Here is a 27,394-nt window from a genome sequence, read left to right on the forward strand (position 1 = left end):
TAATTTTTCCAAATAGCAATAAGTTTTTCAACACAGCCTGATGATTACTTTTTTGGGGTGACTCCAAAAAGTGTTTTCAAGTGGTAAGAAAACTTTTTTACATAATCAACTGATACAAAAATAAATAGAAATAAAACCACATAAGTGGATTTTTTGCATATGAAGTCTTCAGGTGTCATACAGACAACAAATAATAACTTCATATTGGCTAAAATTGCTCTGAGTTTAACCTACTACCATTAGTCCAAGGGGAAAGCCTGAAAGAAAAAGGGAGCACCTACGCCTTGGTAGCAAAGGAGTATATTTTCAAAGAGGCCAATTATCTTATGTGTTGCCTTCTAACACAGATACTTATCATATATAGAGTAGCTATGGACTTTAGCTGTGGGAAGAAAATAATATCATTGCTGAAAATTTACAGCCATAAAAAGTACATGACTTTTCATTCAAACACAGCAATGAATTTATCTTCATGCATCATTTCTGATGGTGTTTTATACGCATTCTATCTTTTATTCTCTAAATTTATTCAACCCATGGTATCAATTAGTTTCTCTGATGTTATTTGCTATAAAAATCTTTTTCAATTTAAAGAGCAAGGAGGTTTCATTTACCCCAAAATTGTGGTCTGTGGTTTGTCAGTTCAATCTTGTGTTGACATTAAGTATTTTTGACCATGCTAGGTAAAACAAGAAGAGATCACCACACACGTGGCAACATATCACTTCAAAGGTCCTGACTAGAACTTTTAACCAAAGTAAACTCTGAAAGCATCAAGGACACAGAGAACTTTAGCAATAATATGTTTGCTACCTAATGCTGGAATTGAGCAGTGAGAAATAAATACAGAAAACCCCCTTGCAGATGTTTTTGGTTCTTTGTTTTTTTCCCCTAACATCTTGACATACAGTATGGTATTTTTCTCAGTTATTTACTGAAAAAAATTATCAGCAATTTAAGAGTTTTCTTAAAGATTTCTTTCTTTCTTTCTTAAGATTTTTCTTTATAGATAGGAGGCAACCTGTAAATTAGATTCTGTCAGAAGGTTTGAGCTTGGTATTCCTTAGGGTTAAAAGAACCAGATGCTATTAATTGGAATAAGGCTGGAGATGAACCAACAATTTGGTTTGTATTCAATCTTGCTCATGTGGTTGTAGGGCAGTAAAGCAAGAAAAATTCCTGAACACATCTAACCTGATAATTTGATAGTACATTGAGAAACTGCTGAGAGGCTCTATAAAAGTGAACAATAGAGAGCTTGCTATGCTCTCAGTGAACACCCAGGGGGAATGAAGAACATGTATGAAGGGAAAACAGGGACTAATGCAACTCAAAATTATTTCGAAGGCAACCCAGTCTTTCTTTCAGCACAGGTACATGCATACACACACAAACTCACATATTCACTTGCATCCACCACAGAATTTCTCTTAGAAACTCGATAAAACATTAAATTTTTAAAGTTATTTAAGTTTGCTTTCCAACTTGAAGCACTGTCATATCTGCCAGCCTCTTAGTAGACCTCTTCCAATATCGGTTTAACCTCATTATTGAAAAAACAGTATCTCATTTCAAAGATGAATTTGTCATAATTTCCACGGTTTCACTGCCTTTTTATTGCACTCCTATTAGAAAAGGCCAGGTCAATGCTTAAAAAATATTGTGCTAACCGCTAATGACTTTTTGAAATGAAGTTGATAACTTAATATGTATTTGTGATATTGTTACTGCTGCTTGGAAACTCTAAATTATTCTCTATTATGAGCTAACTACTCCTTGTACATGTCTGGCACTGGAAGTAAGGGAAAACAGACTCAGTTTCTTGTTAGGACTAAGTATTACTCTTTTTATTACTTCTGATCATGAGAAGTGGTCATCTAGAAGCACATTTAATGAAAATGATAATCACTTCATAGAATGAATTACTTTTGCCAGCAAACCAATTACAAATATTCCTACAAAAACCTTCTCTCTGTTGCAATGTGTAGTATAACAGCTGAACTCCCTGTTGTGTGAATGAAAGTATAAGAAATTCCTGGGGATGAGGACTTCTGGTGAAGGGTCACACACTGCAATATTTGGAAAAGTTTGACATGGAATAGCTGGGAAAAGTCATAAGAACTATTTTCAACATCTTGTTGGCCAGCAGTAGGAAACCGGCTTTATAAATTGAACATAGAAAAATGTAAAAATAAAGAACAACCCAGACACGCATACAAGCAGAAGGATTTATCCTAAAAAAATTTTCTTAAATCCATACTCAGTGTCTTTTTTCATGCCTGCAATTTTTTCCATCCTCAACACTCCTGATTACTTAACATTAAACATCAGGATTCTGAGCAGTAGATATTGTTTACCTTTCCATTCTTCTTTTGAATAAACTTAAAGAAATTGCAATATTTAGTAGATAAGTGCTTTGCTCCCTGTTTCAACTAAGCGCTGGATCCAGGAGAGAAGATGTGGACAGCAATCTGCCTTGGTTTTCAGCGCTGTGGTTGTTTGCTTGCCTTACACCCTTTGCAAATGCAGTACTTCAGGATAGGCAGTAGAAGGTTTAAGTGTGTTATCACATTTTCCATTTTCACTCAGAAGTCTGTGAACAGGAAAGTTCCCAGGCACTAATACTTATCTAGAGCTCTGTCTCCAGTATTTTATGCTCAGCTATCAAGGGTGACAAAGTTGCATGGTATTTCCTATACTGTCATCAGTGCAGGGCCAGGAGTCAGGGACAAGGCACTGTGAGTAAGTATAGATTTATCAGTCATAAACACTGGTCATTCATGTGTTCATCATTCATATGGCAGAGAAGCATCTTTTCACATACTTTCCACTGAATCGGGAAGGACATTGTCTAAAAAATGGAAGAATAAAAACAAGAAATAGTCCTGGAACTCAGAGTGGTATGCATATTTATATGCTTTGGATAATGAATTTGTGAACCTTAGGCTATGAATTTTAATCCTGGCCATGGCTGCTGTAGTTCTAAAAGTTACACACTGAGCAGGTTTGTGATGCGCTTTGGAAGCTGATAAGTGCAAATGATAGAGACAATTCCTAAAGCCTCCAAGTAGCCAGATGGAAAGGGATGGGCATGATAAAAGACAGGAAGCACTGCATATCCATGCCAACTGCAGGTCAAAACTATACAGGACATTTGTGTTTGTTTGTGCTCTCTTACTTAAGAGCATCTTTTGTAAGTCTCCCTTCATATTGTATTCTAGCAGACAACTGCTCAGGAAAAGTTGTGCTGCTTCTAACTTTGAGCGCTATAATGAGGAATACAGAAAAAAACCCCAGCATTTAGGTAGTCATTCTGTGGTAGTAAGAAAGTTTTATGTGAAAAGGAATAAATGGTAGATAGAGATGAGTTTTAAGGACAAATATTTACCCACTCGATGCCACAGTGACCGCTGGTTCTCAGAGGTACTGCCTCTATCTTGTGAAGTCTTGCCATTTCCATTATACCCATAATTTTATTGCTGCCATGAATTATATAGTCTTGCAGAGAAAATGAGTCTCACTTTGACCTGATTAACATGCAGAAGGTAATATTACAGAAGTAGATAAATGGGTAGGGGAGCAAAAAGGCATACAGAATATGTGTTAGATTAAAATAGAATGAGAACTCTATAAATACTATTCACTCTATTATGCAACCTTTAGCATATATTTAAACTTGAAACATCTTGTAACAAGCAGCAATAATTATTAAAAAGAATGACAGGAGTCCTATTCTCAAGCTAGCTTTTTCAAGTGTCTTACATCTGCAAATAAAACCCACTATCTTAATTTTTCTATAAATCATGAGATGATAATCTGATGTCATTTTTTTCTGCTATAAAAATACCTCCCTTTCTGAAACATGAAGAGACATACCTATTTGTCTCATGACAAGGTCAGGGGGTGCTATTTAAAAGAAAAAACTTCCAGTAATATACATTTCCAACTTCTCTGAGAATTCAGTGCAAGAAAACTTTAACAAGTCTAGACAAAGAAAAGGTAGCTTGCTGAGCTGTTTCAAGGGTGAACCAAAAATAAATAGCCTTTACCATACACATCAAAGAAGACTGTAAAGTGATTATGAGGAACCAGGACAATAGGACCCTGGGAATATATACCCAGACTAATTCTGACAAACTTGGATTCAATTTAAACTGAGCATCTCTGTACTTTGTGTTCTACTGTAACCAAATCAGATTTTAAAAGCTACTCTGAATTTCATATTTTTCCCTATAGTAAACTATTATTTTGCAACATGCTGTCTTTCTCTACAGTAAACCTTCATAGGAGGAAGAAATGGAAAAGAGAAAAAAATCCCTCCAAAAATCAACATCTTTATTCCAACCATCAGTTCAGTAGTGAGGCAGTCCCTAGGTCAAAAAAAAACAGCTTAATTTTTCTTCAATTCCAGTTTGGCTTGAAGGGTAGTACTACACATAAGAAAGAACATATCAATCTTGAGATCTTCTTTTTATCTGTTAATTATCAATATTTCATAAAAGTGAACTTTTTGAAAATTTAAGTGTACAACTGTGAGCTGTACTCCCTGACTACCTTTGCCTTAAACCAGAGTAAGAGACATGATTTAGTCCTCATTCTTATGTTCAGAAAATAATATGTTTTTTGCCATCCAAATATTATTTTCCATATAGCTTAAGCACACTTTCATACATTCACGCTTAAGCACAACCCAAAATAACAGAGTCAGTTTTAAGACAAAAATGATATAAAAATGGGATCAACACAAATTAGAAAGGTCATCCCTTCTCTTGGATTCTTTCCCTCACCATTGTAAAATCAATACAACAGTGTAGTACTCTCTTCCAAGCACTGCCTGCTGCTAAGAGTGACCCCATGATATGATGATTAAGTGGATAAGTACTGAATTTTAACACAGCCTAGAAGAACAGAAATTGAATGAACTATCTTCGCGGAGCACCATCAATATCTATTGCACTGTTGTTAACAGTGCATTCAGGCATCAAACTTACTAGGCTACTTTGAATTGCGTCAGCTGTAAGAATGAGCTATATGCAGTTGTAAACATATTTTAATGAGTGCTGTAATATAAAAACTTCTCAAAATGCGGGACGATGCAATCAAATATACTTATGGAGACAGTAAATTGCTACTTATACAGATCATCTTATTGAAATAACTTCAAATCAAATTTTGTTATATTTTGTTAATTTCAGCTCTTGTAGCATTAAATTAAAAATGAATAATTATTACTGCACATGAAGTAATTTAAAAAGTTACCTTTGTGCATGTGAAAAATGTATGTTATCACATTATATTCAACATGTGAAAAGAGGCACTGCAGTTAAAAATATTTTTACAGAAGTTAAATCTCCTGCATTAATATAGCATAAACCTTTATAAACCCTGAAGAACCACAAATCAGAAGGAAATTTTAAGAAAAGAATGCTTTAGAAACCATCAGATACAAGTAACAAATTAAAAAATAAGAGGAATATTCAATTTTAAATATGATGCAGAATGACTGGCAAGAGTTTTCAGGGTATAATGTAATTTAAATAAAATTCTTTTGTAAATATTGACTTTCAGTTTAAATTCCCAAGTAGTTACATGCTCTAATGCTGTATTAGAATTAGTCACTGCTAATGCTTTTAAGTCTTTGCAAGATGTTGTTTGAATGTATGTGCCTAAAAAATGCCTGTCGCAAACAGCTGAAGCTTGTTCCTGTATATCCAATTTTAGGATACAGAATTGTCAGCATAAGACATGTGTCTCACAAATTTTGAAGCATATGAATATATTGTACAGAATTAGGCAAATCCATTTGGAGCAAACTCTACAGGTATTTTCTCTAATAGCAGTTGAGAGTAAGGAGATATTACCTGTGTGAAGCCAACTACAGACTCAGGTACATTAGTTTCACAGACAAATACCTTCTACTAGATGTTGACATTTAACTCAAAGATTTCAAGATAAAATAAATAATTCATAAGAAGTAATCCTATATTTAAATTTCTGACATCCTTCTGAATTTTGCATCAAATTTCTTGCAATTTGTAACAATAAAAATATAAATATCAAATTTTAAAAAAATTGAATTGCAAAAATAGGTGGTGATTGTAAGGTAGTACTACTATTAGAATCACCAAAATACAAATATTTAAAATACAAACTAATATTTACAATGTGGCTGACAATCCAGCACAAAGAAAACAGACATTTCCCTGTCCAAAATCAACGGACTTTGATAACACAATGAAGCTGCAAGAAGGAAACCAGATTAGATCAGACTCTTTCATGTATGCATTGAAAGCATGTATGTTGACATCCATGGGCACTTTCCATTATTAAATTCCTGTGTCAAATATAATTTTATTGTTACTAATTAAGATGCTTTATTCACTGACTTTTGAATTTCTTCTTGTGATGACACAAGCCCAATAAATTTTGGAAGAATTTTGGAAAAGAATAGCTTAGTAACTGTTGAGATGCAATAATCTTGTCTTAATACAAGGACAGCACTTGTCAATATCTTAAACTAAATCTTTGCAGTTTCACCACTCAGTGTACAGGCCCAGAGAAGGTGACTTTAGTTGCATTCTCACCCACCCTTAGGCCCCACTATGGTCTGAGAAATGCTCATTAGCCTTTGGCCTTGAAGAACTGCATCTTGAGAGCAAGCCTCTCTCCTTCTTGTCAGAAACAATGTCTACTCCCTGCTGCCTGAAAAACCCAAATGAAATAATATTTCTGTTGCTGAATGTTCAAAGAAAGTTACGAACTTGAATTTCATCCAGGATAGAATATTACTAAAACCCACTCTCTGGTGATCTTATAAAAAGTGATCTAAAGTGAGACCCTTTCAAGCTCTCAGTCATGAAGGGCTGATGAGTACTAAGCCCACTACCTAATGACCTTATAAACAGTGGTTCAAAGTGACAGTTTTTTGAGATCTTAATTTCCAGAACATAAACGGCTAATGTGTCTCAAACACCAATATGGCTGTGAAGCCAAGCAAGAACTTTTAGTAATAACAGACATGAAATTTTGGTAATAACCAAGGACTATTGGTACTAGCAGGCTCTGAGAAAGAACAAATTTTGACTGGAGAAGAGGGGCCAGGTGGAGACAGGGCAGCACTTTTCTCTGAGAAAGAGCCACAATGCAGTACAGCTGAGCACATAAATGAATGGCAGAAAGAGAACATAGACTATAAGGTGAAATTGGGACCACCAAAACTTTGGAAGTCCTCAGACCCATTTCTAGAAAGGCCTAAAAGTACGGACTGTGCATGCTAAGTAACTAGCAGAGAAACTTGTCTTCAGAGTAAAGAAGACTCCACAAATATGTACCCAGCCCCAAGTCCAGGCAGTGACCCTTGGACCCTGGATATCTCATCACCCACACCAATGCAGCTGGATTGTGGCTTATCACCTGGATTGACACTGAAATCAGGATGAGCATCCCCTCAACTGGATTGGCATGGAGACTGGGATGGGCATCCCCATCATCTGAAGTGAGGGGTCGTGTACCCTTCTTTACTTTTCTTTTTCCTCTTACTTGTCCTCCCTTTTTCTCTTTTCCTTTATTTAGTCTCTCCCTTTTTGATAAACCTCTTTTATTTCTGTTTTCCCTTCCCTCCTGCCCCTTGATCCAAGACCCACTGCCATGTGGTTACTCTCTCTTTTCCCTTTACCCTACACTTTTGTCTGAACCCTACTGCCATATGCCTACAAAGCAGGTCAGGGACTAACCAATTTTCATGCCAATTGCATAAATTTCCAATAAGACTCTGTGCTTCTTTGCAGAGTCTCTCACTTCTGTCTTTTTTTTTTTTTTGACCAATAAGCATTTTTGAATCTTGAGGGCTTCCTTCCCTTGAGGGTGGGTCATCACACTCAGGCAAATAGTTTTCATAATGATGATCTCCACCATGCTTTTGCATCTTCCTATTTCTGTTTGCAGTTAAGAGCCTTAAGACGATAAACAACATTTTCTTGTTTTTTATTTTGATTTACCTGAAAGACAGCCAGTGAGTGACAGATACAGCAAGAGTTTCCATGACAACCACATCCTTGGTCACAAAGGTCCTTCTGTCCCTCTTTGTGCAGTTGTTAGCAATGCTGACGTTTCTTAATTAAAGCTTAGCCTAGTGGGACAAAGACAGATCTCTGTTAGAAAAATTAAAAATATCTCTCAATAATATGACAAACAATTAAAGAGACAAAGCTTCTCCTAATGCAATTAAAAGTCTAATCCCAAAGGACTCTCTATACACAGGAACAGGTATCCTGAAAGATAGAGGGATCTTGCTCCAGTAGTTAACAGTGTTAATAGCTCAAATGTCTGTGGCGGTGCTCTGCATATATATATATATATATAAAATATACATATCACTTAAAACTGCATGTGCCTTGAAGCTTGGATTTCCAAAAAACCAAGATTAGAAGATAGTATACATATATTTCACAGCAAACATATTCAAAGCACATAGCCTGACATGTGTTCGTATTTTCCTGAAAGAAGTATGTTGATTTTTGGCACAAATTGTTTCAAAAAGCTCATGTGGAAGTGTGGGTTAGATGAGTGGACAGTGAGGTGGATTGAGACTTGGCTGGAGGGCAGAGATCAGAGTGTTGTGACTAGTGGTGCAGAGTCTAGTTAGAGCCTACAGCTCGCAGTGCTCCCCAGGGATCGGTACTGGGTCCAGTTGTCTTCAACATATTAACCAGTCACCTTGGCTAAAAGTAACCCTCAGGAAGTTTGCTGATGATATAGAACTGGAAGGAGTGGCAGATACCCCAAAGGTCTCTACAGCCCTCCAGAAGGGCCTTAACAGGCTGGAGAGATGGGCAGAGAGGAACTGTCTGAAGGGCAACAAGAGCAAATGCAGGGTCTTGCACCTGTGGAGGAATAATTCCAGTACAGGCTGGGATCTGACCTGCTGGAAAGCAGCTCTGCAAAGAAGGACCTGGGGGCCCTGGTGAACAACAAGCTGTCCATGAGTCAACAGTGTGTCCTTGTGGCCAAGAAGGCCAGGGGGATCCTGAGGTGCATTAGGAAGAACCAGCAGGTCAAGGTGGGTGATCCTGCCCCTCTACTCAGCCCTAGTGAAGTATATCTGGACTGCTGTGTCCAGTTCTCGACTCCTTAGTACAGGAAAGACAAGCAAGTACTGAAGAGGGTTGAGCAGTGAAGATGACAAGGGGACTGAAGCAACCCTCTTGTGAGAGAAGGCTGAGAGAGGTTACAGAGTTCTGGAACAGGCTGCCGAGAGAGGTTGTAGAATCTCCTTCTCTGGAGATATTCAAGACCCTCCTGGATACAATCCTGTGTAACCTGTTCCAGGTGAATCTGCTTTAGAAGAAGCTCTGAAGTAGATATCTGCATACTTCCCTTTCAATTCATTATGTGATTTTTTTCTGAAAGTAATATGCTGATATATTTAGTATAAACAATTTTTTAAATGTTTTAGGAAAATCTAGGTGGTTTTAATACTTGCAAACTGGATTGAAATGGATTCCAGTTTCTTCATCTTTACTCAGTGTGTGAAGAATCTACCAATACATTTGAAACAATCAACATTTTTACAGAATATATTATTCATACTCATCTCCTACTGTTCCCCAGATTTGTGTTTCCTATCTGTCCCATGACAAAAACATAAATTTTGGCACACTTCATCTTTGATCACTGTCTTCTTAGCTATCACTCAAACACTGTCAGCAACTCTACCACATCGGAACTCAAGAGACTTTGCATTCAAATGTCCAAAAAGTCAGTCTGAAATATGAGAAGATTCAGCTGGTTTTGTATGGACATAAGTGTACTTCTGGTCTTTGACTTGAAAAGCATCAAGTCACAAACTTAATTTCCTACCTTTAATTAGTCATATCTCTTCAGGAGGATTCTGAGATCCTCTTACTGGAGCTCAAGGAATCTCCAATCAGTAGAACTGTGATTTATAACTAAAAAAACAATGACATGTGACATAATTATGAGACAAAAGAAAATTTCCTGTGTTGCCCTATCAAACTCCTTTTGGGGATAATATGATTCCTTCAGATTATAACCAGCTTAATTACATTTCAGATTTGCTGCTTTGGGGGTCCTACACTCTGTTAGAACCCTGACAGTAAGAGAACAGAGGCAAAGCTCTACACACTTGCTAAAAATAAAAATATAAATCATAATGTAAAAATAGGTTTCTGCTGGATGATTCCATTTCAACTGCTCTCTGAGCATCTCTAGTTGTAACCAGTTTTGACAGTCTTTCTATCATATATAGACAGACACACTGTGTGAGCACAAGATGACATCTCTTTATATTGCTGGCAGTTATTCCTGCAACAATATAAAGGTGTACCTTGTCAGCTTTCATTTAAACAGCACAGCAGATATGTTTTTCAACACAGATAAAAAAATCCCATTTAGGATTTGTACTTCCTTTCAGGTAACTCAGACCAGGGAAACTTAATATTGGACATACACATAGGTATAAGCAACCCTGAAAGAGAGCACAACAATCTGGTAGACAAGTGACTTCTCACATAGAGCTTGTAACTCATGTAAACCTCCACAGGAAATCTCCTCAATTAATTATTAATGCTTTCTGCCTTTGTTTTTCACTTCAGTGATAATCTACTTTTCAGTCATTGTGTTCCTTTGGTTAGTGAATTATCTCATTCAGCATTCTTTGTTGGCCAGGCCTCTGGGAAATAAATATTTTCATTAAAATTTAAATTTTTCCCTCATGGCCATATCTGCTAGAGAGAGTAAAGTAGAGATTTCTCCCCCTGCCCCAACTTTATTACTTGTTCTTCTTCCTCTTTTCCTCACTTATTTTCAGCTACTTTTATAACAGTGTAATACAAAAATTATTTTAACTTGGTGATTTTTCTCTAGCATGAACAGGGAAACATATACCAAATTTTCCAGCATTACAGTGTGAGATTGTTGCTGTTTTTATTACTAGGTATTCCTGTGCCTATTGCATTAGACTGTTAAAATAATAATAATAAAGGTTGTGATTGGTAGAACAGAAACAGGATGAAGAATATCTGAAACCAAACATCAAAATAAAAGATGGAATTATACACATTTCTCTTTGCATTCTTCAAACACGATGATTTGAAATTTTCTCAGAAATCATGAATCAGGATGATTTTAAACTTTTTGTGAAAAGTATTTTTTAATGAATGTATCATTGAAGACATAAGAGTTATCACAAGTTGAGTGGATAAGGAGCCTCTAGCTGAACAGCTAGAATAATTTTATGTGACAACCCTATGTAACCTGCACCTATCAACGTAATACATGCTTCAGACGTGTTACACAGGAATATGAAAATGCAAAACCAGAGTACTATGACAGGGAGATAATCTAATTTAATTCATGTATGTTGGACATTGGCTTTCCTACTCAGATATTTGTTATATAAATACATTGGCTGATCTCTGTAGAAGAATTGCCAGCAAAACAATCAAAGGCAAAATATGTCACTGCATAGCTTTAAAAAAAGCTACTTAGAAATCTTGATTACTGTCATAATGAAAGAATTCTGCATCTCTTTTTTCTATATATCTTGTTACTTGAAGATGAATGATCATCATGCAGCCTAACAAAGACATTGATACTCAATGTATAGGGCTTCCATGTGGCACGTGGGATAATGACAAAGGGGCTTTGTAGGAAACAATATGGGCAAGAGGATGAAAATACTGTATTTAGTAAATATAGGCAGATAGTCTATTTTCTGTTCTAGACTTCATGAAGGGATGTACTCCTGGGTTTACTATCAGTGGATTTCATCTATCTTTCCAATGACTAAGCTCTCACTTTTACACATGTGTGATTGAAGAATTCCTTTATGCTTATAGCAAAAAGATCAAAGCATCACTAAATCCATTAAGAGTAGCATCCTCTTTCTTACTAAAGAAAAAAAAAAGGAAAAAAAAGAAAAGGTCATATTGCTGAAAAAAAACCTAATTAATATTGTGCTATATCTTGGAAGAAGAATCTTCCCCTTAAAACTTCCTTACTCTAAAAGTAGTTTAAAGACATATATACCAGCAGTATTCAGTTGTTCTTGGTTTGAAAATTTTGCTAATTTTCTGTTTTGTTTTGTTTTTTTTTTCCACCCCTGAGTATCCCAGAATGAGGAATACTTAAAAAAAAAAAAAAAAAAAAAAGGCACTTGTACTTTAATCTTATGACTGTGAACCAGAATATCCAGTAAGTTATGCAAAAGAACACAACTGAAGGTGCTGCTTAAGGACTTTAAAATCATTTCAGATTAACAATATCTGTTTTTTCCCTCAGTTACAAATTAGGACCTCACAAAAATCCAACTGGCTTGTTTGGAATAGTTTCTTGGTTTCATTGTTCAATAAAATAAAATTAAGTTGTCCAGAATATAGTATTTTTTACAGATGTTGTTTGCAAAATAGCATACGTTGACAAAGCTCTACAGTTCAGATTTTTAATTTAAAGATGGGCTCTCTTCTATTTCTTGATTTTTTTTTTTTAATTCTGTCCTGTTCTTATTCTGGTTTCTTTGCACTAAACACAGTTTCATTATTTTTTTTTTTTTCTTAATACCAAGAACATGAATTTTCCCTGAAGGAAATTTGTAGAAAACAGTGATATAAAATGCAGATGTATATAATGTGCAGCAAGTAATTTATCTGCCTTCTTTTCCAGCACAAAAATTAGAAAATGCAGTTTTCAATTTCCACATGGTACTACCCCGGTCCTTTGTTTTCCCCAGGATTTCTGCCAAATTACTTTTGCAATTTCTTTTAATTCTGTGTGCTAATTGTAGAAAACTTATTAAAGCCCTCACCATTCAGTGTATTTTAATGAATTGCATTGGCTGGTAGTGACAGGGTGGATATTTTCTCATGGTTCTGACTCCTAATAGAATTTGTGAATACTAAGAGCAGGAGCACTAATTCAGTGTTGTCAACTCTTATGTGCAAGAGGCTTGAACTAGATCCAGCAAAATTGTGCTCTGTCTAAAGCTAATAATAGCATCTGCTATCATTAATATTTTTTTTCTGGCACTTAGGATAAATTTAAATGCAACTGCAAGGATCTGTTCTTTTTTAAATTAAAATACTTATAAAACAAAGCCTTTAGCATAGATACTGCAACACTAGTATCAAAGTGCTTCTTCCATTATCACTACTTAATTTCCCTTTTCCATCATATACATATTTATCCATTTATGTGTAGCAACATGAAAGAGATGATTGCTTAAAACCACATCCTCTCTCAAAGCAGTGGAGCAAATCTTTGTGTCTACAGTGACTATATTGCTCAGAGGAATGGCTGTGACTTGTCACAAAAAATAAAAGTTTTCTCTGTAATATTTTTTCTTATATCAATATATATTGGAGGAAAACTCATATTATTTCATTTTCCCTTTCCTTTCAAAAAAGGAACATGCTCACAGGTAATGAAGAAATAACACCACTGATAAGCAATTCTGATGTTTTAGATAGACTTGGAAGAGCAGGAACTGAAAAGAATTGGAAATTGAGCCATTCCTACCCATACATCCAAATAGAAAAAGAATAGCATATGCTGTGAAGATCAAATATACTTTAGTTCTTTTCATCTTTTCATCACATTTAATAAGTGGAAGATGTTGGCGTAAGGTGCAATGAAACTGCAAATAATATTCCTTACTTAAGGTGGCAAACCTATGAAATCAATAAAGGCAACAAGTTAAGCATCACTAACTAGGCTTGTTGTAGTCTTGGAATAAGACTGAGGTCTACCTAAAGATACAGTTTAAGGTACTTCTACATAAAGCCTTCTGAACTACACCAAACTCTCTCTGCTTCCCTGCACAACCTCTGCTGCAATATGGGCTTGGAAGATATGAATGGAATTTTTGCACACAACAATTCAGCCTATCTTCCTTTCTCCCATGAATATCAGACCTCTAATGCTCAGTCCACAGAGAATTAGAAGCTTTTGAGAACCAAAGGCTCAGCTATTACAAAGCTCATAATGAACAGAGGAAGTACCTCGGCTGGAAATTTTAAAAAAGCGCTTGTCTGTAAAGGTCTCCCTAATGAATACTTACATATAAAGTTAACTATTAGGCCACAATTATTACAGACAGTGGTTATACAGAATATAAATAACCTTGACTGAGTTCATGGCCCTGCTTGTTTTCAATAAAGATTTTGTTTGTTCAGTCCAAAGTCTTTTTGACAATATTATTTTTATATTGGTTTAAGTTTACTAAAACCATATTAACTTAATATTTTATAAAAGTCATACCGTAGAAACTTACACAACGAAATGTCACTGAAATTTGTTACAGGACAAATGAAAGAGAAATTATATTAAACTGGCGTAAACAGAGAGGCATCTTGTAGGATTGACTATTACCCTAATGGAAGATAATTTATTTTAAAGTTTCAGTAATTGTTCAAACTATTGTAAAGAAAATTCAACAAACACCAAGATTTAGCAGTTAAATAAAACAATTTCAGAGTTGTTTATAAACACTTAATTTACTGCGAATAATATTAAAAGTTTATTCTTCAGAGGAACGTTTCATTGTCAGATTCCTTTTGGTGAGCAACAGAGACTTTCAACATCTAAATTAATTTTTATAAAGTTTTTTTTGTGGGTTTTTTTTTTTTTTTGTGTTTTGCTGTTGTTGTTTTATTCATGATACTAATAAGTTTTCAAAGACACCAGTCCAGGTCTAGGAAGAAGCAGAAGATTCTACTCTGCAAAAGAATCAAATTAACTCTTTCTGAAATAATGACCAATCACAATTTATGTACTGGTGAATGAACATCTGAATTACTGCTCTAAAAAACAAACCAAAATATTTGATTGCTAGTGCTGAATAAGTATCTCAAAATACTTATTAGTTCAATTGATTCTGAATTATTCAGATGAATCAAACTTGTTTGGAAAGGTTTCCACAACACCCATATGATAAAAAGTTAATATTGTACTAATATTGTATTAAATATTTATAATTTTATAGTATTTGAGTATATTTGCACATACATATTTAAAATAGAGGGTTTGTATGTAAGATGCAGAATGTCTCCCTTCCCAACCTTTAACCCAGTTGTCTGCATTTGCATTGTGTCTAATATTTTTTTTAACCAAATCAACCATTAATATATCTAGAGGAGATTTACAAAATCACTTGGCCAAGAAGTGGTTCATGTTGAATTGAGGGATTGTTCAATGGTATTTGCTATAGAAGCTAGATCCTCTGTGACATTCTTACTGCAAATCAGACATAAAATGTCTTTGTGTGCTCAGGCGAAGATGGCAGAAAGAGTCCTCAGCATCTCTAAACCAGCAATACCAAGGTGCTCTATTTGACAACATTTATTTTGAATAAAGCTTGAAAAAGCTAGAGTACTGCTCAGGCAGTCAAATGACTCAGGATATACCTTGAGGTACTGGGTGCTGAGAAGTGTTAAAACCATGAACTTCTGTCTACTTGAAGGCATTGAGGCAGCTTCAACATGCTGCTCCCATCACAAGGCATGGTCTTGTTCTCTGGTGAGTAACATACCTGTTGGAAGAGGCCTTCTGAAAAGGGAAGGAGTGGAATTAGATCTGTTGTGGATTTTTCCATCTATTTGCCAATCAGACTTACAGCTTCTAAAATTCAGCTCACATTTCAGAGAACAAGCAGCTGCTGGGGATGAGCAGTTTAAAAAGCCTTGCTCTCTCACTTAGGATTGCGAATGCAACATGGATTCACTCAGCAGTATGATTTTGAAATTTCGTAAAGCCTGGGCTGGAAATAACCAAAATTTTGTCACAAGTACCACAGTTAAGCTGTTTGGCTTCTTGTATGAACTTTATGACCACTCATTTCTCAAAGTCTCACAAGCTGTTACACATTCTTCAATTTTTTTTTTTTTAATTTTAGTTCTGCCAATATTGTTCATGTCTAATAGGAAAAAAGAATAAAGAAGAAAATGATGTATAATCTGACACTTTGGAAATGAAGTATATAAGCTCTCTTGTTAGTAAGTGAAGAGGAATAGAAAACCTGAAGAAAAATTAATTCAAAGATTTTTGACAGATATTTTGAAGTGAGATGAACGTCCTCATTCTTTTTGCTGACTGTGATGGAAACCTGATTGCAGCAGAAACCTAGACAGCTATCCTAAATTATTCAATTAATTTTCAGATAGCTAAAGCTGAGTAATAGCAGTCTTCACTTGTTTTTTTTTTTTTCAGTGTGTATGGAAGTTTCAACTGCATATGAAAAACTCAACTGGTCATTTAACCCCCAATCTCAGCTGAATTACAATAAAATCACTCTTCATCTATGAAGAGTATATAAAATACCTTACTTGGTATTTTCCTTTATTTATTCAGGAAGCATATTTAATATTAAGTGTAACAGATGCCTCAGAGAAATTGAGAAGTTCAGGGAAAAACTATGGAATTGTAGATCATGTTAGTAACCTGCTCTTAATCTGCACTCTTTGCATTAGATTTCATTTATTTGCAACAAAAAATTGCAAGGAAAAAGACATATTCTTATACTATGTTTTTCAGGCCCACTTGTTTATTTCCAGATTCCTCTGGGATTTTGTAATATGTGCCAGTGTAATCACATCTGGAAATGGTCTTTTCTCTTCCAAGCAAGGGATTAAGGACAATGAGAGGACCAGCAAGACACTGCTGTTATTTTGTTTCTCTCCTGCACTTGGTTGAACCACCTCTACTGTATAAAGAGCAGCTCATCTTGGCATCTCTGCAGCAGCAAACTACAGCCAAGAGGGAAGACGACTGCAGTTAAACAAATATCCTTAACTGCCACTGCATCTAGTACATCAGACAGCATAAATAGTTCTAGTTTAAGCCTTCCACTCAATGCAAGTGTCAGACTAATGATATTAGGCATTTTAATAACAAATACCAGGATCCTCACTCATTTCTCTACAAGGATAAAGCCCTGGAGATTATGTGTACTGTTCTTAAGTAGTGGCCACAATCTCTCTGTGGAGCTGTAAATTCAACTCATCTCTGTGCTCTCTTCCAGACATCAAATCACCAGATCAGCTGTGGCATAACAGCATATTGTGCACCAGGGTGCTTAATACTATGCATGTAAAGGATTAGTACATTTTCTGTGTTGAAGATGTGAGATCCTATGCACTTTATGAGGAAGATGCAAGGCAGGGTCCCAAAAGTGTGTTAAGGAAAAGTAAGATCCTTCAATACTCTGCTTGGCTTCTACCTCTGGGCATTATATGATGCTGTCAGGCTGTCAGAAGGACACTCGTCTGAGAAGGATGTAGGCTATGTATGCTGAGTGCAAGAGGCTGTTTCAAGTGTAGAGTGGATGGGAGAAATGGGAGTGGATGGAGAAATTTGTGTGCAAAACGAGTGTGCGTGAACAATCTGTCAGTGCATGTGTGGTACAAGTCTCCCTCAATGCCAAACCACAAATTAGAAAAATAACAGTTCTATTAAAAGAAAACTTATATTGACATATTATTTGTGAGTTCTGAGTTATTACCTGTGTAGTCACTGTTGCAGATTTCACACTAGTTCAGCCCCCAGGTTTAGGTAACAAGACCATTTTTAGTCATCTATTCTATTTTATCGTGATATATAACAAAATAGAGGGAAAGTTCCATCTAATCACAGAATCACAGAATCTTTTAGGTTGAAAATAATTTTGGTTCCCAGAGAAGTTGTGGATGTTTCATCCCTGGAAATGTTCAAAGCCAGGTTGGATGGGGTTGTGACCAACCTGATCAAGTGAAAGGTTCATGGCAGGAGGGTTGGAAATTTTAAATATCCCTTCCAACCCAAACCTTTCTATGACTCTATGATTCCATGAAAAGGACTTCAAGTTCGTTGAATCCAACAATAAATCTGACACTGCTGCTACATCTTCAATTCAAGGCAGGCTAGGTATTTCCTAAACTTTAGAGACAGAAGTCACTTTAGGCACTTTTGGAGACAAGTCTTAACACTAAGCACATTTCAAAAACACTGAGCATATTTTTTAAACTGTACATCTAATTCAATTCAATCTATTCAGACAAAAAAAATAAACAAAAAATACTATTTTTTCATTTAATTGTTGCAATAAACTATCTCATTACAATTATAGTTTCCACATCTCATGAGAGCAAAGAGTATAATATACAATAAAAAGACACTGTCTTTGGAACATAGGTATTAGAGGAACAGATAAATATGCAGAATTTGAAAATGCATCTGTAGAAACAAAATTAATTAGGAGAAAACACCTAAAACACTCTGTTGTTGTTCTGTATTGATTGTGGTTGTTTAAATGTTAATCATTTTGTTCTTAGCTATTTTCTTTTTGGAAAAGTAAAATGCATTTTTTAACTGACATACTGAAGAATATTAATGATGCAACAAATTGATTGGTACTACAGAGATGTATCTGGTTTTTTTACAAGCATATTTAATTGCACATGATTCTTATGTTTTTAATTACAACCAGTACTAAAAGTGTCTAGATGCTTAAGGATGCATTTTTATATTTAAACATACTTCATTATTATTACTTGTATGGTAGATAGTTCACTAAGATATAATGATAGGATATTAAAGTGGATAAGAAATCTCATTATCAGAACACAAGCTTGTCTGAATAGAAAGAAGAAAAAAATAAAGTGCTCTAAGTGGAATAAGCACCTCTTTATTTTCTTTCACAAATCTCATTTTATAACAAGCTAAATGTCAGAGACATAAAGACATAACTGCTGGCATGATCCCATCAGGGAGGTTTCTATCTGTTGTCATATGGTACTAAACATTTTTTTTTTTCCAGAGATTTTAAGTAAAGCCAGCAAAATTTACTAAGGGCTCAAATTTAAACCAAATATATTTTAGACTATCTAGAGATAGATAGTTTATTTTTAAATAGTAAAATATGACTGCAGTCAACATTTCTTCTTGTATTTTAACTCAGCATTAGGGCAGACACCAATTATGAAATTGTGCTGTCAGGTTACCCCTCTAAGGGCAGTCACACACTTCATGTTTTCAGTGGCAAATTGAATTTGACATTTAATTTGAAGCCCAGGACACCATAATGTAAAACCTTCTGCAATATTAGTGATAAAGCATGAGGGCATTCCTCCTGTCTGGCTCTTTTAAATAGTCCTCTCCAAGTAACTATTGCCTTCAGTATTTACCATGGAGATTATTTTCCTGATATTTAAAGGAAAATCCCAGTAAATATTTATAATCACAGTAGCTCACAACTAGAGCATTTCAGGCTTCTTCATAGATTCAGATAAGTGATCTAATATAAAATCTACCCATACATTCTGTTCAGACACCTTGTCATTTCTGAGTTTAGAAACAATTAGAGGAAATGTTAACATAGCTCTTAGTAGGTGGTGGTGCCAACTCTTCCTCATTTGTTTATTCTTCAGAAGATAATTTATTTTAACATTGCAAGAAAATGTGCTAATAGTGGTTGCAAGCCTTTATTGGTGGAAGGTTAATTTCTTGCAGAGATTTCTGTCTAAGTTGGCAGCCCTTCCTTTAATACATTTTCGAGTATTGAAATGTAATATTTTCAAAAAGCAGCCAGAATTTTTCTTTCCTTGACAGAACAGGCAGTTTTAGTATGAAAAATTAAGTATGTCATAATCTGAAAGTCCAAAGCCTGGTTTGGTGCACATGCAAATGGAATTTAGTCAGGATTTCTGGGTTAAGCATCACCTTGAAGGTTACCATTACATATAAAGCCCCTCAACCAATAAACAAACAAACAAACACACCACTCAAACAAACGAGCACAACAAAAACAAACACATCCCCCTTCAAAAACCCAAACAAACGAAAAACAAACCAAAACCAAAACCCCGTGGATAGTTCCTTTTCCCTCTAAGCTTTCATACTGCAACAGCCGTGAATTCAGCTGTGATATATATACCAGTTCAGACTGAGGCCCAGGGGCTCCAGCCATAGAGTGCTATGGAACAAATATCAGAACTCTGTGCTATTCAGTATTTGTACGCAAATATAACCTGGCCCAAATAGGAGCATATTTCTGGTTAATTATCCTGCCCGCACAATACAGTCAGCATAATGTTAATTTTGCATAAACTGGCAACTATCTGATCTGCATGAAAGTCAGCAATGATCCAGTTATTTTCCATTTTCCCTAACATTTCTACCATTTCTACATTCTCTGCCAACTGGATGAAGGGTTTTAGTATATTTTTGTATTCTTGGTATGCTAAAGTGGAATTTACTGTCATGAAGATGAACTGCATTAGCACTCCTTACAGAATGTCAATATTTCCCTAATTATTTCAAGAAGTGGTCAGAGTTCTGTCAGGAGATGTGGAAGTATATGCCCAGGGTTTTTTTCCATTTTTTCAGTTTTATTTTTGAAATTATTTCTTAAGTGTTTTTTCCTTGGGAGAGAACACCCTTCTTGATTAAAAGAAAACATGAGGCTCTTACTGGTTTCCAGAGAGCATTGTCATTGATTATGTTGACAGCACTTATTTTCATTGATCTCAAGATTTGTTTCATTCTATCAGAACATTTCTTGCAAAAAAACCTTTTTTTTTTAATCTAGTTTGTTCCAATTGCTGGAACAGCAACTGTGGGTTGTAGGTTGTGTTCACTGACAGATGAAAATTTGTTTTTAAAATTTTTTTCTTTATTCCCATTTGTGAAGGAAGAGAATTTAGAATTTACAAGCAAATACACAAACTATGCACAGCTTAAAGTTTACAGTGTGGCACTTTCCTTGCTGTAGAAGATGCTTCACTTTGGTAAATTCATACTGTCTATGAAACACAGTCTAAGAACATCAATTCAGCAAAATATAGTGAAATATAGTGAAAAAATGATGCACCTTGTGCTGTTAGAGTACTGAAATTCTGCCAGTGCATCATGCAAAAATACAAGCCTGAGGCTACTGGTACATGCTGGACAAGTGCTGACAAATCCTAGTAATTACCCAGAGAAGGCTCTGTCGGGACAGAGAGTTTTCACTCACTTGTTTGACAGGAAGTGAAGTGTCAGGCACCTATTTAAGATGATATTTGGTTTTTAATTTTTTTTTTTACTTCTGGAAGATATGTGGAATGATGTTGGAATCATTCCACATTTTACACATTTTACAATTCAGTATCTAATCTGTGCTGCCAAAGAGGAAAGCAGGATGGCTAATAGATAGAGTGCCACTTATATCTGAAAATGAATGCTGTCTCAGAATGCCTTGTAACCTTTCTACTCTTCCCTACATGTTTCATGCACAGCAGCAAAGAGAAGATACCAAAAAAACAAAGGCTTAGTAAAATAAGGTCTCAAAATTAGACTGATAATGCCTTTTGTTAAATGCGATGCTAGACTTTCTAGTCTTCTTGAGTGTTCTCTTAGACTCTAATTATAATTGTTTATCCATAAAATTAACATGATTTATCTGTGCAACTTAGTAATGTGACAGGTTCCCCAAAAAAAATCTGAGCAATTGGAAAGTGAAAATAACCCCCAGCATGTTCACTTCTTTTCTTTCTGCTATCCACATTATGTCAGAACATTTTAAAATTATTCAAAATAAAAGAATGAGGATGTCATTAAATATGATTATGTAGATTACTACTGAAAATGGAGAGGCAGGTATTGTCTGTGTTTTGAATATTGTTTTTAAGTGTAAGTAGTGTAGTATTTGTAGTCTTTGTATTTATATTTATGTGACTCCTTGGCTCCATCCAGCAATCTACTATAGGATAAAACTTTATATTAATTAAAAAAATCAATAAATTAATTCACTAAATATAATGATTAAATTAATTATTCAGATTTTAAGTCAAACTAATTTTAAAAATTTAACCAGACTTAATCAAGGACAAAGGGATTTTAGAAATTTGATAATCCTTCATAGATAATAATACAGGAAAACAGTCATGTATTAGCTTGGTCTTTCACTTCAGCAGTGAAAGTATATAATAAATTATAACCTCCCACCTAAAGAAAATCCAAAACTAAAAACACATGATTGAACACTAACCAAATGTGTGGGAAACATCTTACTTATAACACGATTTTAAATTTGCAGTAAAGAAGACAAGAAGACTCATAACACATCCAGTGATAAAATCTCTAATTTGATAATATTGCCACAAGTTTTACCACATCTACATTTACACCTTTAAGTAGTTCAGAAAAATAAACTTGCAGAAGAACAACTAAAAACAACTTCAGTTTCAACTGCATGATTATGAGAGGATCTCTTCTGATGATTTATTCACTAAGGAGAAAGACATTAAAAAATCAAACAATGTCATACAAAGTGCTTACAATGTTTATGGAGAGATAAAAAAAGAAAATTAGTTAGTACAAATATTATGGCTACAAGTGGATATTATCACCTGTTTTGATTTTATTTTTAAAAGATATAGACTGGGAAATATTTTCTGAACCTTAGAAAACTCGTCACCTTCAGAAAAGGATGTACTGATATTGTAGGTAAATGAATTATTATACAATTAATCAATTTAATAAAATTACGTATTTCCTCACTAAATTCCTTGTTCCCAAACAAACTGTGGCGAAGGGGGGCACAGGATAAGCAAGAGATGGCAGCAGCTGATGAGAAATGTAGAGACTGATTTGTCCTTGAGAAGGCAGAAGAGGAATGGTCCTTCACATCCATCCACTATATGTCTAAAAATTTAGTCTGATTATTATGTTACACAGGGGACAGAGGGAAGGAATCGCATCCTTCTCTTAGTGATTTGAGGATTTGCTAAACATATCAGAAGTGCCACAGTTTTAAGGAAGATCATTTTCAGAGTTGCAGAGGAAGTGGGGAATAAGGAAAACAAAACAAATCTATGATCTCAGTTTGGTGGAGAAGGGATATTATGAAGGAAAAGCAATCTAAGGACAAGAGAAGAGACAATGCACCTTTTCTTACTCACAAGCTTCAGGTTTGAAGTAGCTGGCTCAATTTCATTCTTTTTTATTTCAATTTACCAATCTCCTCAGCTGTTCTCTTACAATGTAAATTTTATGTGACCATCAGTGACTGAGATGAATGATTAAAGTCAGATCGTGACATTCTGCCCCCAAGTATTTTCTGTTTTCATAGAACAAGAAGATTAAATTTTACAAGACAGCTACACATCCAAAAATTAATCTGCTGTGTCTCTTGTTCCTATGTACATTTCTGTAGCCTGTCTTAACCCCAGATGTCCTTGTTTGAGGGCCTCTATAATCAAATCTTTGCCCTTGATTATTTGCATGTAATATACTAGAAAGTTAATGCATTATTTGTTGCCTTGCTGTTTACTAGATCTGCTTTTTTCTCTTTCATAAAGAAAGAGAAATAAATATTGGAGAAATCAACCAGATTTATAATTTAGTGTTGCAATAAATGTGCCTTTTGTGTCATTTTTTACACCTTGGTATGTGTAGAGTAGTTTAAAATCATTGAGAATAAATTAAGAAAATCCACAGACCACAAGGGATTTTTGGCACCAGACTGTCTCTCCTACAGGCGTTGCAATGTTCATCCCATTCCTCTACCTGCCCGTTCTCATGAAGATAAAATCCATGGCTCTTTCACTCTCCACCATTACTTAGCCATTTGGTTTTCCTAATTCAATAGCCTTTAGGTCCAGTTTTGTTTCTGAGACATAAATCATTATGTAGGGTCACAACAGTCCCAGCTGGTTTGGTCTGAGCAAGTTAGAAGAATGAAGACATGTATATGCAGAGTGTAGGTGTGTATATATATACACATTAATTTAAACATTACTTTGTCTTACACACTGACAAATTTAACTTGGTAAGACTTTTATTAAACCTAAACATTTCAGTTTAATCCCCAGATGTATATCCATCTAATAGAATCTATATAAAATTAGTTTTTTTAATAGTGTTAAAAAAAACAAGGGGTTTTTATTGTTGTTTCTTTGTTTAGTTTTACCTAAACAATTAAGAGAGCAAAACTAATTTGGTTTTGTTTGTTGGTTTTGATATTTTTTCCAAAATTGTAAGGCTTTTATGAAAATAAAGTTGCTGATATAATTGTTTTGTATGGTATAACAAGAATAGTTTTGAGAAATTAAATCTCATTTTAAGGTTTAAAAAAATGACATTTAATTTCTCAAAATTTTATGACAAAAAGATTTTCTGGAAATTACTTTAGTATAAAGAATTGCTGATATTTAAGGCAACAGATTCTACCTACAGTCCAGAACAGCAAAAATTGCTTGTTTATTAAAGATCAGATGTGTAAATAAAAATATTTGTTTCCCCCTGTGCTCAGTTACTCAAATATTTTACTTTTTCACACAAACAAAGACAAATTTATCACATAAATATGTAAACTTAACGTATTGGAAAGATTAAGACAAGCTTGGAAGTAAATGATATATTTGAGCATTTAGCTTTAAATCAGTGCTTTGGCATATGCAATTACAAAGCAAACAGCAGAGAGTATGGAAACACAATCACAAGAAGCAAAAAACCAAGAAATATGTGTATATAACAGAAAACACTTAAAATGCAATTACTTGACTTTGACTGTCATGTCTTTGATCGAGGTTCAACTGGGCTGTCACGATCTCCTGCTAAGTAAATTTTGTCTACCTATTTGGCCTTTTTGAAAATTAATGAAACAGAATGAGTTAAAGAGTTTATATCATTCATCTTGCTTTTCCAGGAATAAGTTTGACTACAAAAGACAGTCCATACAAAGTCCCTGGACATATTTATCATTTTGTGGGTATATCCTATGACAGCTGTAAACTTGTTATCACTAACATTCAAATAATATTTTTATTTTCCACCTTCATTGCAATGTAGAGATGTTTCTATGAAATCGATCAATATTATTGGTCTTATTTTCCTCTCTAAAAATAAAGACAGCTTTTCCAGCTAAAATTTTCTCTAAGCACATGTTTTTATGTTGGAGTTTCTGGGAGCATGGGCAGGCTATAAAAAGATCTGTTAAATAATAAATTAAGTGACCCACAGATAGAGAAATTAAATTTGCACAAAACTCCCACAAAACTCCTACAAAAAGTCTTATCTTCCTTCTTTCTTCAGAAAGATCATTATTCAGCTAGTACAAACTTGTGTGTGCAAATATAAATTCCTTCTTTTTAAAATAAATTATTGGCTTAGCTTGGTCACTTGCTGAGAAATTAATCCAACATAATTCAAGTAAACCTGCCAATTTAAAAGCCTCCTCAAAGCAATATAAAGTAATTTAAACTGCCTTGTTAAAAAAATCAATTTACTCAGTAAAAATGTATAATGCAGCTCTAATAATTAGGGAAATCGAGGACATATACAGTCTAAATTTACTGGTGACTATGTGGGCATTTGTCCACATCATGCTCAGGCTTCTTGATCAGAGTGATGATCATCAGAATTTTGAATGTTCTTATTCAAACTCACACTATTAACATTTAAAATTTCAAGGTGTTTAGCCTTTCCAGAAGCTGAGTTGTGTTTGCTCTTCCTAAAATTAAACATGAAGAAATTGTAACTACTTAGTGTACATCTAATTATTTATTTATTTTTTAAGTTTAGGGTTTTATTGATTCCTCCTTAAGAGTGACTATAAAATTACTAGAGATGTTATAAACAAGGGTTAAAATAAGTTGTTCTAAATAAAATTAATTATTATCTAAGTAACTTCATTAATCATTCCAGGTTCCTGTAAAAATCACACAAAGATTCTTGTTTAGTAGAGAAAAAGAAAAGAAAAAAGCAATCAAAAAAAACAGATGACAGCATAGATGAAATATTTTATTGGGTGCCAGCTAAAACTGGTCTTTGTTTCTTACATGTCAGATAATTTATTTAGTCATGAATTGACTGCCATAATAATCTTGAAGAACATATTGCATTGATTATCTTCACTAACACTCAGTGATGACACACTGCCATTAAAACATCTTTTTAAAGAATGTGAGAGTGAAATACAGGAACTAATTTTTTAAACAACTTTAGCCACCCACTCACATCATCATGTCTGAATGTCTTTTCTATTAAGAACATCAGGGACTTTCTCTTTACTGAGTCAAAAAACCCCACTTGCTTAAAAATAGTCCAGACTTTAAAAAAAAAATTGTTTTTTTTCTTTTCTAGGATACATTTTTCCTTAGGCAGATTGCCAACTTTCCCACTTCCTTCCTATAAATTCTAAGATTGTCTCTATTTTATCAAATATTCAAGCTTTATTTTTGCTCTCAGTAGGGATTCTTATAGAGAAGCAAAAAACTTACTGTTTTTCTGGCTACTCTGGCCAGATCTTCTCATGCTTAACCAGAAACAGGTCTAATTTGGGCATCTCCCCTTTTTTATCTATAATAAACTCTTTCTTGACTCTTTGAAAATTGATACTGATGTACAAATTCTTACTTTGAAAAGCATTTCATAAGACATGCATCAACATGATCAGCTAAAGAGAAACAAAAAAGATGAACCATCAAAATGAAATAATAATCTTTTGTTCTTATTAGCACATTATTTTTTCATAATTGACAGCAGTCTTGGAGTTTTTAAGACAGATTTTGCAATCCATGCCACAGCTGTCTTGGATTTTTTTCCCTCTGCTAATACTTTAGCAATAAATTATGACAATGAAATTCACATTAGATGGATGATAAAAGCATGAAAATCTGAAGAGAAACTGAAAACACTGTATTAGGAGAAAATAATGCACCTTTGAATGCTATTCTGGACTGCAGTTTTATACGGGCTTTTGTCACTAAAAATCATAAGGAGACCAACTGCAAACATAGCCTCTGGGTGGAAGATGATGAATCTTGAGCTATTTTGGCTGCCACTGTTTAGTCACAGACAGCAAGGGTTGACATAACTGCTGCACACACAGCACCATCTGTGAATAGATACTTCTACACACCTTCCTTCCACTGCACAACTTCAAACACCCACAACAGCAGCCAGCACGAGCTGTACATGTACTCTGGGAAAGCTTCTGATCCTGCCACATTAACTGCTTCTCACCAGGACTGCAGATAATTTTGTCTTTGGTTCACACAACCCCAGGGGAGGGTTGATGGTTAACTTGAAAAAATCCTCTGTGTGTGGGGCTTTACCTCATAGGACATATTATATACTAGAGGGACAAGAAAAACAATTTATTTACTGCACGACAGGATCAATATTCCGATTATTTATTTATTTGTTTGTTTCTGTATTTATTATGATTTATTTATGATTTTACAAACCATTTCTGGGAATGAACACTGAGGAAACTCCTCTCTGAATGGACCTGACTGGCACAATTAGCATTTCAGAAGCGCACTCAGGAGCATCTTACAGGGTTATACTTTAACTGGACATCTCTAACACGTCTTCAGTCATTAGTCACATTCTTTTCTCTTTGAAGAATCAAAAACAGATA

At 34.7% G+C, this 27,394-nt stretch overlaps 1 protein-coding gene across 4 annotated transcripts in view; it reads right to left on the bottom strand.

The window, feature by feature from the left end:
- The window catches only part of CNTN5 (contactin 5), a 601,944-nt gene that overhangs the window by 299,616 nt on the left and 274,934 nt on the right, over positions 1-27,394 (bottom strand). For all 4 annotated transcript variants that reach the window (XM_068181456.1, XM_068181453.1, XM_068181454.1 and 1 more), the window contains exon 2: positions 7,998-8,128. In XM_068181456.1, coding sequence (XP_068037557.1) covers positions 7,998-8,052 — 55 coding nt within the window. In that variant the 5' untranslated portion in view covers positions 8,053-8,128. The remainder of the gene's footprint in view (positions 1-7,997; positions 8,129-27,394) is intronic.

The sequence above is a fragment of the Anomalospiza imberbis genome, chromosome 2 (assembly GCF_031753505.1).
Source record: "Anomalospiza imberbis isolate Cuckoo-Finch-1a 21T00152 chromosome 2, ASM3175350v1, whole genome shotgun sequence".
In the NCBI taxonomy this organism is placed as follows: domain Eukaryota; kingdom Metazoa; phylum Chordata; class Aves; order Passeriformes; family Viduidae; genus Anomalospiza; species Anomalospiza imberbis.